The following is a 15,218-nucleotide window of genomic DNA, read 5'->3' on the forward strand; positions in this document are numbered from 1 at the left end:
ATTCCGAGTGCATTCTATGTATACCTAGTATGTCTTAATAAATATCCCATTGGAAAAGTAAATTAACGATTTCGAAAGGGGAACGGGTTATAAAGTTTGTTGGACTGACAGGTGGCGGCATCTGACGACGTGCCGCCGTCTCCGGTTGACGTATAGATGTATTATATACATATATTATATTATATATACAACGTCGCTGGCGCGCGCGCTCTCGTGTATGTGCGTATGTCATGATGGCCGAGACGGTCGGTCTCATTAAGTGGGAGGCGCCATATTATGGCCATTTCCATACACCTTCCACGTATACACATACACATACACTCGAGTCAAATAAAATAATAATAATAATGAAAAAAAAAAAAAAAAATAGTAGAGAGAGAAAAAAATACGCATACACAAGCACAGAAAAACACAAGTACACAGACACACACGCGCGCGGAATGAACCCACGTACGTATATCGTATACGTAATAACGCTGAAATTATCGAGGGGAAGATAATTGTCGCCCGGCGGAAACCACCGCCGCCGTACACACTATGTAGCACAGAAAAACCTGACAAGTCGTCACAGCGTTGTGCCGGTGGTGGGATACACGCGCTGTACGCCGCACGAACGCGAGTAGGGAAGAAAGGAAGAAAAAAAAAAATAATAACAAAAAACGGAAAACGAAAAAATAGTAAAGCTAATAATATTTTCATGAGTGCGAACATGGTTTGCTCGTGTTTCGTCCGGCCGCGGTGGATGCGGGAAAAATCGTGGAAATGTGATAAATAAAAATACAACGTCGTTCGCGCATTTTCGTTTCGTTGCCGTCGTCGGCCGTACAGGTATCTACCATAATATAAATATATAACACACATATATCATAATCCACACAAACGCACACACACACACACATACACACACACACACACACGAAAACGAGCAATATTAAACGTTTGTACTCGTCTCTCTCTCTTTCTCTCTCTCACACACACATACACACATACCCACTCATACACATTCGTTCGCACGTATTTCGTTGTATACATACACATATATAAATATATATATTTATATTATATTGTGTATAAATAATATTATACACATGTGCGCGTGGGCGAGTGACGAGTCGCAGCAGAGTGCGCGTGTGGGTTATGGAAGAAAATGACCGGCGGAACCGAGCGGATAGTCGTCTGCAGCAGCAGCAAGAAAATACTGCAGAACTCGGGCATCACAAGAACGACGACCGCGACGGAGCGACCATCATGAGCGTAAGTCCGACACACACGCTTATAAAAATTATTATTTTTATGATATTATGTAATATTATCATAATACTCATATAGGTACTAAATATATTGTATTGATTGCATAGTGTAACAGCGAACTATCAAACGCGTATCACGTTAAATAAACTACGATTTTTTCGGATTTTCGACTAAAGTCCTGTTAAGACGTGTTTTTTTCCAGCTCGCATAGAAAATAATAAAAATAAAAATTCACTACGGTTATATACCACCTATACCTACCTATTAAATTATTCGTTCTGCGGTATTTCCGTGCGCCAAAAACTTAAAGGTATTCAAACAAAATGCATAGCTGCAAAAAGTCTTAAATCTCATCGATATTCGCGAATGATGCCTGTACGGCATCGTCCGCGCTAAGAATTGCGCAAATTTCGGCGATGCGCGCGTTTCGTCGGAAAGTTCGTTCCGTTTCGGCTCATATTTTCGCGGTACACACGATATGTGCAGAAGGTATGCGAATGCATTACGATGATATATTACCATGTCACCATTTATGTTTAAAATTATGTTATTGTACGTACGAGGACGATGTCCGTTGAGAAAAACAGATGTTTTGTCACGTAGCGCGTGTTTAAATTGAGATGAATGCGTGTGCGTTGTCTAGCAAGCAGGGACGCGCACGGAAAGGATATCGCAGGTGTGTGAAATCGTTACGAATCCTGGGGTTGTTTTTTATTTTTCACAACATCAGAAATAAATTGATTGATCGACAATAACGGTGTGTATAATAGAAAGAACAGCCGTATAATGATTAGACGCCCGTTCGCTCATAACAAGCGCGTAACTTGGACGTATATCAAAGGTGTCGAGTCATCTGGTTAACAAACTCGATAATAATAACATCTTCATTGTCGGACTCTTTGGCGTATCTGTGTAGATTTATATTTAGGCACGATAGACCATAACAATAATCATATATAATATGTAGGTACCTCCTATATTGTACATTTGTACCTGTAATACAAATATAATTGAATCATTATTTATCGTAGTCACATGTTTTTAAATAAAATATATAATATAGTTTAAGTATACTAATATACTTATAGGTACTATAGAAATATATATATAAGTATGATCTGATAATTTTTTAAGTAACTAGTAAAACTATTACATAAATATATATCATGTAATAATTTATCTTCTTCGCAAAGTGTGCAATGGTAAATGCAATTTTCAAAAAATGATTAATACTTTGAAATAATAACGTAAAACAACTTGTCATTTTTTTTTTTTTTTGTACACTATAAATGTGTTATTATAAAAATATTCTTATATCTTTGTAATAATTGCTTAAATAATTACCAATTAATATTAGATATTTTAAAAAAGAGCTTATATTATTTTAAAACCAGTTACAATAATAATGATTGAATAAATTAATATCTTCGTATAAATTATTAACACTTATTTACTTTGTTCTATAAAAAATAATATTACGTTTTTATTTTGCTACGAGAAATGAATTAAAATTAATTTATATACTAAGACATTAGGTTCAATATAATATAATGAATTGTTCTCAATATTTTATATACTAAATATACTTATAAATTATAACTATAGACTTTAATTTATAGAATGAATACAAAAAAAGAATTAAATTATATTTTTTATTTTATATCTCTTTAATTAAAATAAATAATAAGTACATGTTCATTTTAATTTATCGGATAATAAACTTAGGAAGGGACTTGTATGTTTAATTTAAAATAAGCTGAATTTTTTTATATATTTATGTTTTAAAATTAAATAATAATTATAAATATACTTTTAATTACAGTTTGTAATGTAAGAATACAAAAATTTAGGAAAATAAACAAAAATATTGGTGAATATATTTTTTCTTTTTAGTTTAATGTTATGCAATTGTTACTCATATTTATTTTATATTTTATAAGAAAATGTCTCTTTCAACTAAAAGTTTGACCATGACACTATATTTTATTTCTTATAAAATATTTTTAAGACATTTTTAAAATATCTAGGTCAATAAATAAAAAAAAAAAATTATTTATTTTATATTCACGAATAAAAAATAAAATATAAAATAATTTATACATGTAATGATTTGCAATAAAAAAAGAGTAAAATTTAATTCATAACTTACAATGTTATTGTTTTAAATATAATAAGAATATATTCACACATAAAAACAGTACATTACACTTAGAATATCTTGCTTATATTATATTGTTTTAACACTATTAAGTGTGTTTTAACTAAATTTTTGCTGAATTATAAGATTAGATGTTAAGACAAATTAAAATAAGTGTCACGAATATTAGGAAGACAATTATTATTAATTTTAACTATTAAAAATAAATGAATCATTTATTGTTGATAATTGATACAAGCTATCGTATAATGTATTATACAAATACCGAATGTTAAAAATTACACATAATAAAGATACTTAAAATTATACATCAAGTTATACACATACTCGTACATAATATATCTTTTGAGATTTGAGACTGATGAATATCAAGTTACACATATTTTATTAATATACATATATATATATATATATAATTAAACAATGTTCGAGGAATATTACATCAGGTTTTTTCTAATTGATTTCGTGTTGTTTTCTAGTTTGAAAGTTAGGTACACAACTTCAATAAATAAATAATAATAATAATAATAATAATAACAATAACAATAATAATTTAAATTTGATTAAGGTTTCTGGTTATTATACACGCGTAATACGTTACACATTCAGTCAATTGAATAAATCGAACACGCCGTATTTTCTAATTTGTGTCTTCGTATTATACAACCATGACAAATCTTGGGGCGTTTTTTGATCAGAAAATACCACCCACTTCGTGTGCATGTGCGTTCAACCAGATTATATTCCCGTAATCAAATAATATTTGAAATTTCTCCGTACATTTTGCGATGTCTCTCCGTTGCAACCGCATGGGTTCTACACATTTGGGCGTTAAAAATTATGTCGGAAACTAATGTCATAACTTAATTTAGTTAAGGGCTAGGTTTATACTTGATTTGTATTATTTATAAACACATATAACGTGTTATTTTTTCGATTCTCTTTTTATACAGCGCTGTACTAGGGTACATTTTTAAATGGGCAAAAAATATGATTATTAGATGTGTATCTATCATACATCTACATAGGTAATATTATTTATTAGTTATTATTGCATTACTGTGTACACATATAAAAATCATATTTATTAATTATAATTATTTAATGTTTAAGGTTATTTTATGATGGTACATTAATAAAAACGAACACAATTAATATAATTTTATTGTTTAATAACTCACAGCAGTAAAAATTTAATATTTCCTTTTTAATTTAATGTGAAATAGTAAAAGTACTGAAGATTATATTTTATAAGTCATTTTTATGTAATTTTAAAATGATATTTTTTATCATAATTATATTTTTAAGTATAAAATCGTCCTCCCGCCTAAAAACCCCTTCCTACAAATTGGGGCTCAAATAACAATCTATATTTTACCCTAAGTACTTAGGTATGAAGAAGACACATGTGACTTTCAACATCCACTCATTAATTTTCTCTATTTTATGATATAGACTACTTTTATTTCAATTACTTTTTTTCATCTTACGATCTCGATTTTTTTTACATTAATGCTCTCTTTTTTTCACAAATGTCTTCATAATAAAAACCATACTTAATTTTATTCATACTGGCTTAAAAATGGTTTGCTTTGTCATTATTATGATATTTATAATGGTTTTAAATTATTAAGATACAATAATAAAATTTATGTTAACACCTAATCAATTAAAAAGAAAAAAAAGTATATTAGAAAATATGTAAATATTGTTTTGCAATAGGATTCGGATGTTAGTGCTATAATTGTTATTAATTTTTAAAATTAATATCTAATTAATTTTCAAATACATACATAATATTCGTATTATTAAACTTAATAATGATTAAAAAATAAAATAATATCAATAAACAATAAAGTTTCTGTACAATTACTTTAATAACTACTTTATGTTTACTATTTATATTATATATTATATATATAATAGCATTATAGGCTACGAAGTTTCTGTATAGAATTTAATATATTATATATAATAAGAAAAATCGTAAATGTCCGCAAAATATATAAATTATGCGCATTTATATAGTATATATTTATACTAATCTACATGTCGGCTATAATAAAATAAAACTATTTACTTTCTAGTATATATTGCTGTTATATAATATGCGTTTAATATATGTACGATAATGGCTATGACACACGCTGTGGCTTAAGTGGTACTAAAACTAAAAAGAAAAAAAAGGCAACAATTCTTTTTCTGATGTGTACAAGTTTATATTAAATGTATAATATAGTAACATTGTATACGTATATATAAACATGTGAAATATGTATAGATACCCAATATACATATACCTACTGCTGTAGCAATAGTTTGTTAATATTATACACTAAAGTTGCGCCACTTAGTTGAATATCATATGTATATTATACAGAGTAATTCACCAAGTATGCTCATATCCATTATTTCCTTTAACAATAGGTTTTTTAAATTCTGATTTTTTGAATTTTTATGTATACTTAAACTTTAAGTCTTTAAAAGATTATATTTTCAAATATGTACTTAGATTTTTTAGTTGCAGCATAACAAATTCTATTTTTCAAATAAGAATTATCCTCTTTTTCTACAAAATTTAAATTTTTGAATATATAATTCTTTTTAAAACGTTGAAATATCTTTTTTTAAGTTTAATTAAAATTCATTAGAGTGTTTTTGAGTTATTTAGCTTTGTATACTATGAAGATAATAGGCCAATGGTCGGGACTATGGTGATTTGAAAATTATCGTTATTAATTAATTAATATTTCTACATTTTCAAATTTAAAAATTTAAAAAATTGTCTGAATATAATAATTATAAGATTCAATATTATTTAGATAATTATTTATAATTTAGTAAAATTATTTCTGAGAATTATTATCCTTAGTATATGTATATATTTTAATAACTTATTCCGAAAACTATTCCGAATTGTAGTTTAGATGAGTACATAAAATTTTTCAAAAATACCATCTAATAATTTACAGGAAAAGCTGCGATTTTTATTTAAAAAAAAAGAAATTGATATTGCCATTAAATACAAATCTAAGTGTTTAAAAATATGGTTTTTATATGTATATTTAAAAAATCTAAAAATCTAAGTTTGAACAAATTCGTTATTAAAAGAAAAAAAAAACGGCGTTGAGTATCATTTATTTTATAATAGAACCTATTTATATAGATCCATATTGAAATCTTTAGGCGCGTAATAAATACACACGTATCTATAGCAGAATTGGGTATTTTTTTTTTAAACCACGTGATTCTTCAGCAGTATAATATACGTAGGTATCTATAAATAATTACGTACCCGTGTATAAATGTTTTTGACGAGCAACAGTCTGTGCTTGTATGTATATAGCAGGTCGCAACCGCATTGCGTGATCTCCTTGACGGAATAATCGGAGCTGTCCGACATCACCACAAACAAATGGCTGGTTCTCGTGTTGACGCCGCATAATATATATATATATATAAGTTGGTATACATACATAAAATGTATACACACCTATTGTATCTATCTATATAGCGTATGTATGACCAAACTCTTAAACTCGAGCCATACACAAAAGCCACACACCATCGTGTGCGAGTATGTTGACCTGGCGAAATGTCGACCGCAACATCAGTGGGAATCTACGCTTAAATCGCTGTTTTTTTTTTTCACTGGAAAATAATAACATCACACCGCCATTTCATATTACAATTTCGTATTTATATTATTATAATATTTTCCGGAAATTCGGCCGAGCGTTTTATCGTATGCATATACTCGTATATATATATATATATATATATATGTATGTAGAACTTCTCATTCGCTTGCTACACGCAGTTTACTGTTACATATTATACTGTATTACTATTAGAATATTTAAAAAGGTACGCAACTATCCATCAACAACAAAAATAATAATGAAAACTCATATAAAGTGTTAATAATTTTCATTTTAGACGAAAATTACTCATAAAAATAATTGTTCAAAATTTCCCGCGTGAGTGCAGCAATAGGCACTTATAAGTATATATATAAGTATATATATACCCATTATGTACACGCTGCATATATGCGTTTATCTGGTAGTATCCGACGTACATATACGTATAGATACTGTAAAACGAACGGTATAACGTGTATTATAATATATATATGTATACACATATAATATAATATAATGTATTTTTACTCAAACAACACCGGCGGACGTGATCGCGCGGAGAACACGTCCCGTTGCGGGTCACGATTGGCCTCAGCCAATGGATCGGTTCAATAATGTACAATATAGTATTAGATAGGTACCTATTCACATTTTTTTTTTTTTTTTATTATTATTATTCTATTTCTATGTATCACTGATTTATCGGCAATAAGATAATACGACTAACCTCATCCATTCCCATGGTTTTTCTAACGTAGGTACAAGTATATACAAGTATATTATATATGTGCATACATCGATATTATAATATGTTGTACCGTCGTATACATATATACCTCATAATAATATTAAAATATATGAGAGGGGAACCCTTACCTTTTGGGCATCGTTTGTATATATATATATATGTATTATATAAATATATGCGGTGTACCTACATTTATACCTGTATGTCTGTTCACACAAACTATATGGCGGTCGTGAGCCAGACCCGACGTTTTTATCATAAAATTATCCTAATTTCACAAGAACAATAGAAATTGGTTTGTATTTTTGTCACGACTATAATTACCGCGCAGGGACCCAAGTGTACACAATCTATCGTCGCGTACACGTACCTATAGTATATATAAACTTACTCACACACACAGATATATATATATTACTCGTTATAAGTCTTATGTCCGTTAAATATTCGAGTGTGTGTATATATATATATATATATAAATATTGAGAGAAAATCTCGAAAATAATGAGGCTGAATTATGAATACAATGGACGATTTTCTCGCACGTCGTCGCCAAAGCTCCAATACACACACGATACGTGATGTATGTACTCGGGCTTATATATTTATACACGATTGTATTATGTATATATATCATATAAATATCACGTGATTACTGTACGTAAATGAAAGCACATAATATTATACGTCATAACGTTTAACGTTGTTCTTATTCGTTGGAACAAATGAACAATAATGTAATATTATGTTTGTATGCGGTACACGATATTATATTATTATGCATTGTATACATTATATGCGTCATTTACGTGGGTCTGCTGGTGTTTTGGACAACATATTTTACAACAATCGAGTGCGTCAAGGTTGAAGTTTTTTTCAAATGACTAAAATACAATATGTTTATTAATTATTTCATTTCATGACACCGACTTTAATGAAGATAGTATATTGTAAATGGTAATTTAAACCTATATATTAATATATTATACGCTACGCATATATTATTATGCATGTAATATATCACGTGTACGCGACACGTTATAAACGTCTGCGATTTACCTGCAATATGTCTGCAGTAGACAGATCAGAACCTATAATTGAATATTGAATAGCTACGACAAATTACTGCGATAGATTTATTGCGCATTATTTAATAAAAACATTTTCATTCTTATAAACTGATAAATTTACAATAATATTGTGATTTATATCCATATGTATATTATCGTAAAACCCGAGTACAATTTACGAACACTCGCTGTGCAGTATCCAATTAAAAGTAGGTATAATAATAATTAATATAAGATGTAGTAAAATAAAAAATAAAAACAGTTTATTTTTCCGACAAAAAGGCAATTTAATTAAAATATGTTTCAATTAAAGAGTAAGAGTATTCTACCCCGGAAAACCGTCATATAAATAATGCTATATTGTTTAGCGTTTTGAAAGGGGCAGTCGGGTCGGTGAAATACGCATAAAGGCGTTCGACCGACTCGCACACATACGTGTGTATAACATCGACCGCGAAATGTCTTTTATATTTTTATTACGTTATTTTTTTTTTATTCTGTTTTGTTTTATTAGTTTTAAAAGGGGCGCCGACTGGCGCCGCTGGATGGGTAAGCGCACAGGTAACCAACGAAATTAAAAACGAAAAAAAAAGATCGCCTCTGCCGCTACAGAAGGCCGGTCTAATTTGTGTGAGCGGCTTGTCAGAAAAACGTAATAACGTATTGTAACAGGTGTAAAGTCATGAAAATAAAAAAAAAAAAACTTTAGTCTGGTTTTGAGAATGCCAATCCACACAACATAAAAATATGTCTAACTGCAGAAGGTATAATTTATTGTATAAATTAATTTCAATTTTCCATGCGCAAAACGGTTATTTACATTTTAAGCCTGCTATAGCGCTAGTGAATAAACTATTTAACTCACTTTAAATAATACTACTTATATAATCAATAATTATACTATTTATTGACTATTTGCTTAGAAGGTTCTTCTATCTTTAGTTTCATTAAATCAAATATTGTATTGTTTAATATTTATTTGCGATCAAGTTGATAATACAGAATATGATTCTGTGCGACTGTGCATTCAATTTATATACATATACCTAAAGAAATCAATATCATAGTCTGGTACATATTAACAATAATAATATATTAATATGTAGGTATGAACAATGGACATATAATAAAATCACTATATATGCATGCAATTCAAACTATAATTATATGATACAACGAATTTATTGTCATTTCGAGTTTATATAAAACACCAACAATCAGATATTGACATTCATAAATCATATTATATTTAGTATTAAATACATGCATTGTTCCATACAATACTTTTTAGAATAAATACCCTATTAGTATTATATATTTCATGATTGATCAACAAAATAGCAAGTATTTAAATTTATCTGGAAACATTAAAAAATATATATACTTACAACACAAAGTAATATGTATAAATTAGTACCTAGATAGAAAATTTTAATAATTAAATTAGGTATGTTTAATTTTATCACTGTCTATGCTAATTGAAATGGTAAGTTTAAAGTTAGGCATGATAAATGTAAATAACGTATATTCAGGATGTATTTTGATTGTATATAAATTAATAAATTATAAATGTATATAGATATAAAGATAATTAGGACAAGATTATTAAAAATAAAATAACCTTGAGGTAATAGTGTATATAAGAGTTTATTAAAGTCTTATCAAAACGCGAATTAATGTTTAATACCTAATGGCTGTAAAAAAATGTATATTGTATAATTACTATGATAGTATGTGATGGAAACTTGTATATTCGCACATTTAATAATTTATAAAGTCGAGAGTGTAAAAACATATTTTATTTTATAGCGTGTACATAAGTCACTACAATAATATAATATTAGAGTTTCTAGACATTTATCGTTTACACATTTTTTATCTTTGTAATGGAGATTAAAGATTTATGTACACAACGTAATAAAGTAAGAAAACAATATTATGTGGAGTATTATACCGCCAGTTCTTTTCAATACTATTTCAAATTAGAAAGGTAGACAATGAAACTGAATCGCGTTTCAACTCGAAGCCATAAATTTGGCAGCAAAAAGATTTATATGGTTCGTAATACCATAAAAGCGGTGTTTTTGCTACAAAAGGCACTGTAGTAAGAATACAGTATAATATTGTAAGAACTAAATAGTTTTAAATTTGGATTCGTGCAGAAGTCAAGAAAAAATGTATCCCGGTACGTCCTAAATTTATTACTTTTAATTATTTACTACGTATTAAAAAAAATCTAATTTATCTTTAAAAAAAATGGTATTTGTAATGATAATTGTTGAGCGTTGTTCTGAAATGCTGGAATTATATTAAAACAAAATCCATTACTAGATTATTGATAAATAAATAAATGTTATGTATACGCTATAATATTATAATATATTTCGAGTAGAAACATTGCAATATAGTAATGTTAAAATAACGTTAAAAAAATAAACAGTTGTAAAATAATTATTTAATAAAAATATTTCGTTAGTAATTTCATTTTTACATTAAAGTATATTTTTTAGATTTTCACTTTAATATCTACGTTTTTATGTTTATTATTTTCTTAAAGAAATATACTGAAAATGTTCAGTTATTCAAATTTATATTATAGTAAACCAAATTTTGTTAAATTACATAGGTATTGAATTACTGTTACCTATAAATAATAATATATTTCAATATAAAATATATTGTGTAGGAATAACGAAATAGGTATTTATATGCGTAAAACATATGAAGTGTATTCGCCACTCGATCTTGGTGTAAACTATTTGAATTTGAAATATTTATACTTAAATTTGAATGAAATATGCGTATCATCTTATCATAGATCTTGTTCATCTATATTTTATAATTACATTCATTATAATAACACGATGTTAGCGTACAAATACTGCAATGCAATTATTATTGTTGTGTCTAAAATCGCTATATAATTGCAATTTATTTTATTTGTTAACATTCTCCTTCCCTAAGAAATAAATTAAATTAAATTAGGTAGGTGTGTTATATATTATATGAAATGTTATAATAATATAATTATATTTTAAAAGTTCATTACCTATTATTTATTATTGTTTTCATACCAGTAGGTATATATACATCTTATGGTAGCTGATAAATCCTAGAATTTTAACTGATTCATATTGTATAGGGTTTTTTTTTAAACTATAGTGAGTCAGTAGGTATTTATGAGACGTATAATATACCTGGTAATTGGTATCTACCGTATAAATAAATTATCTTAAGTTGTGACTAACAAAATTAATAATATTTCAAGGTCTTGTTCTAATGCTGATAAGCAATATAATTGAGTATAAAATTAAAAAATGAATTGTTTATTTGAAAAACAAGTATAATATGTGAATGTATTTTCTCAAATACACTTATTGTTTATAATAAATAAAACCCTTACTTTAGTATGCTCACAAGATAAGGAATGTGTATGTTATTAAGAATTGAAAATCCATGCAAACATTCTTCGGTTGGTATGAATGTTATGTATATATATTGATATCTAATATATAGTACTTACTATCTTCTAGTTTTTCATCTATTTTCAAGAGTTGTTTGTAAGACTGTAAATCGATAATTCAGTAAACTTTAGTTAAATTTATATTTTAATAAAACAAAATAAGAATTTTAGGTTTTTAGATTAAAAAAAAAAAAAAATGAATCGAGTATAAATGCGATTAGAAATAGGTAGATATATTTAATTGATAAATAGATTAATTTTACCGCTCAAATAACTGAGCTTAGAATAAAAGAAGTAAGTATTTTTTAAACTACAAATATAGACGTTAATTACCCCAAGTATTCAAGACGTGTTTAAAATAGAACGTGCTATTGTATAATATATTGATATACGTTTATACACGGGAGAGTATTTGATATTATTTGATTTACACAATTTACAACGTTTGCAAAATTAAAGGGAGTTATTCCGACCCTTGCAGAAGCCGGACAAAGGAAACAGAAAGAAAAATAAAAATAAATAAGAAAAATAAGGAGTGCCGGATGTATTAAACGGCGACCGGCGTTTGTGTAACGCAGGAAAGACTCGGCACTTTTCCCAAGAGAGCTTTTGCTGATAATAACATCCGGAGGTCAACCGTTTTTCCCGTACACACATACATACACGAAACTTTATATCCCCCTAATGGACCATTGAAACTCACAACATTTTAACCCACTCTAGCTGTCTCTCCACACCACCCACGCCCTCTTGCAGTGCACACATAACAAACCTACCAGGACAACCGTTGTCCTCCTGCACTGTACACACACATTGCGACCGGACCAACCGAATTCCCCCGCGCTCACCGAGTACTGCATATACGTATATGTATACTTATACACAATACTAGGAGTACTGCAAAATCAAGTGTATTGATCGTGTATGCGTATATATATATATATATATTATTATAAAATAATACCTTTAGTGTGCATTTTATACTCGTAATAAGTAGGTACACGTATTTAAAATATTATAAATTAATTCTTTATTTTGTGTTCCGTTATTAATATTTTGTATTTTTTATCCTTTAGTTTATTATATGTATATTGTATAGCCGTATAGGTGTTAGGTACATATAATACAATATTATATATTAATACTTAAAGTTACGGTATCATTATTCTTTTACGCATACATAACACATACATGTTGTTGTTGTATATAATATTTGAATGTTATGTTTGATATAACGTCGAATTTAATTTGAAAAAAAAAATAATGATACCAATAAAAAAGTATACACACGCGTCCGCTGTAGTAATGCGCGTATTATATGACTATACTCGACGCGATGTACGTACACACGTGCGTGCGTATATGAAATATTTCATTACAAATTTAAATTAACAGCAAATCGATTTTTTTCTCGTTTAAAAAGTCTAATCTACCGTCTTTAATTATTATTACACGAACATCACGGTTAGTGTTCATGATACGGCGACGGCCATATTAAATTGTCTAGACCGCATAACCGCGCGTATGTTCCCTCAATTGCTTATACTTAATAACTAGAACCATTATGCAATGTAAATTATTTCCTTTTTCAAAAAAAAAAAAGATCAATTTGTATATTTTAATATACGTGCGTCGATCTAATCATCCAACGGTTTCAAGTTTAATTTCAGATGATTTTCGTTTAAAATCCTTTTTTTCTATCATAATAGTAATGTATATGTATTATAGCTTCATTAATCGAATTTAAAGCAATACTTTTAAACCATATTTTAAAAATGCATGTTGTTAAGTATGTATTTATAGTAGTTCTACCACCTCTTGATTAATTTGTATACCTTGTGAATATAAAATGTAATTAACTAAAATATTTGTTTTAGTGGATGTTAACGCCTTAACGGTATTTCGTCGTATGCAAATAATTGTATGGAAATGAATAAATACATAATATAATATACCATTTTACTGTAATTCTGGAACATAACAAAATATGCAATTATTAAAGTGCAACTTAATGGTTATGATCATAAAAACTTAATGAATTCACGTAACAGAAATAATTGTAATAATCCTTTTAATTTCGACCTTGGATGAAAAGTACATGAGAATGTAATAAAAACTATAGTATTCGATTGGTGATTTCTGCAAGTTTAGATTTTATAAATAATTAAATGAAAAACTAAGTATTTTTTATTTCATCAATATAACCATTTAAAGTTTTAAATTAAAAAAGCTTACATTTTACAAGTATATACATGCACATATTTGATATTATTATACATCATAATATATACATGCCATAATAATATATTTTTGGGCGTTGATAAAAAAGCTTTGTGTATTATATATAGAGAGAGAATTTTTATTACTTCAACATTACATTTTATGAAACTGTAAATGCATTAAACAGAAGAAGTCACATTTTTTTATGCCCATATATATTTTTAAAGATTTTGTACGAACCCTCGAAAATGCTCTTCCGCCATGTTAAACGGTGTGAAATAAACCAGAACGCATTTTAGTGTTATTATATTTACTTAATACTTGTTGGGGTGAGGGACTTTTTTGTAGTAATTTAAGCGAAAACATTACGACTCTTTGCTAACATAAAATGTGTTCCGGACTTTGGTGATCTTTTACGTCGTTATATAGAGTTATACGTCGTATTCAACTATATTATACTTCACAAATAACCAAATAGATTATATTGCGAGAATAACATAATATTACGTATAGTCTCGATTGTAATAATAGGTAGGTATCCTATCTCTATTTAATAAGAAATAATTATAAAAAAAAATCGTTCACAATAGGCACATAACACGACGTCAAGGCACAGTAGCATTTGCGTGTGATGTACGCGTATTATGTGTTTAATAATATGTGT

The 15,218-nt window shown here is 27.8% G+C and overlaps 1 protein-coding gene across 1 annotated transcript in view; it reads left to right on the forward strand.

Moving 5' to 3' along the window:
- The first annotated feature begins 562 nt into the window (after positions 1-562).
- The window catches only part of LOC112598723 (transcription factor Sp9), a 72,499-nt gene continuing 57,843 nt past the window's right edge, over positions 563-15,218 (forward strand). Inside the window, exon 1 of the mRNA XM_025345293.1 lies at positions 563-1,254. Coding sequence (XP_025201078.1) covers positions 1,138-1,254 — 117 coding nt within the window. The 5' untranslated portion in view covers positions 563-1,137. The remainder of the gene's footprint in view (positions 1,255-15,218) is intronic.

The sequence above is a fragment of the Melanaphis sacchari genome, unplaced genomic scaffold, assembly GCF_002803265.2.
Source record: "Melanaphis sacchari strain LSU unplaced genomic scaffold, SCAv2.0 Contig4_pilon_pilon, whole genome shotgun sequence".
Lineage (NCBI taxonomy): Eukaryota > Metazoa > Arthropoda > Insecta > Hemiptera > Aphididae > Melanaphis > Melanaphis sacchari.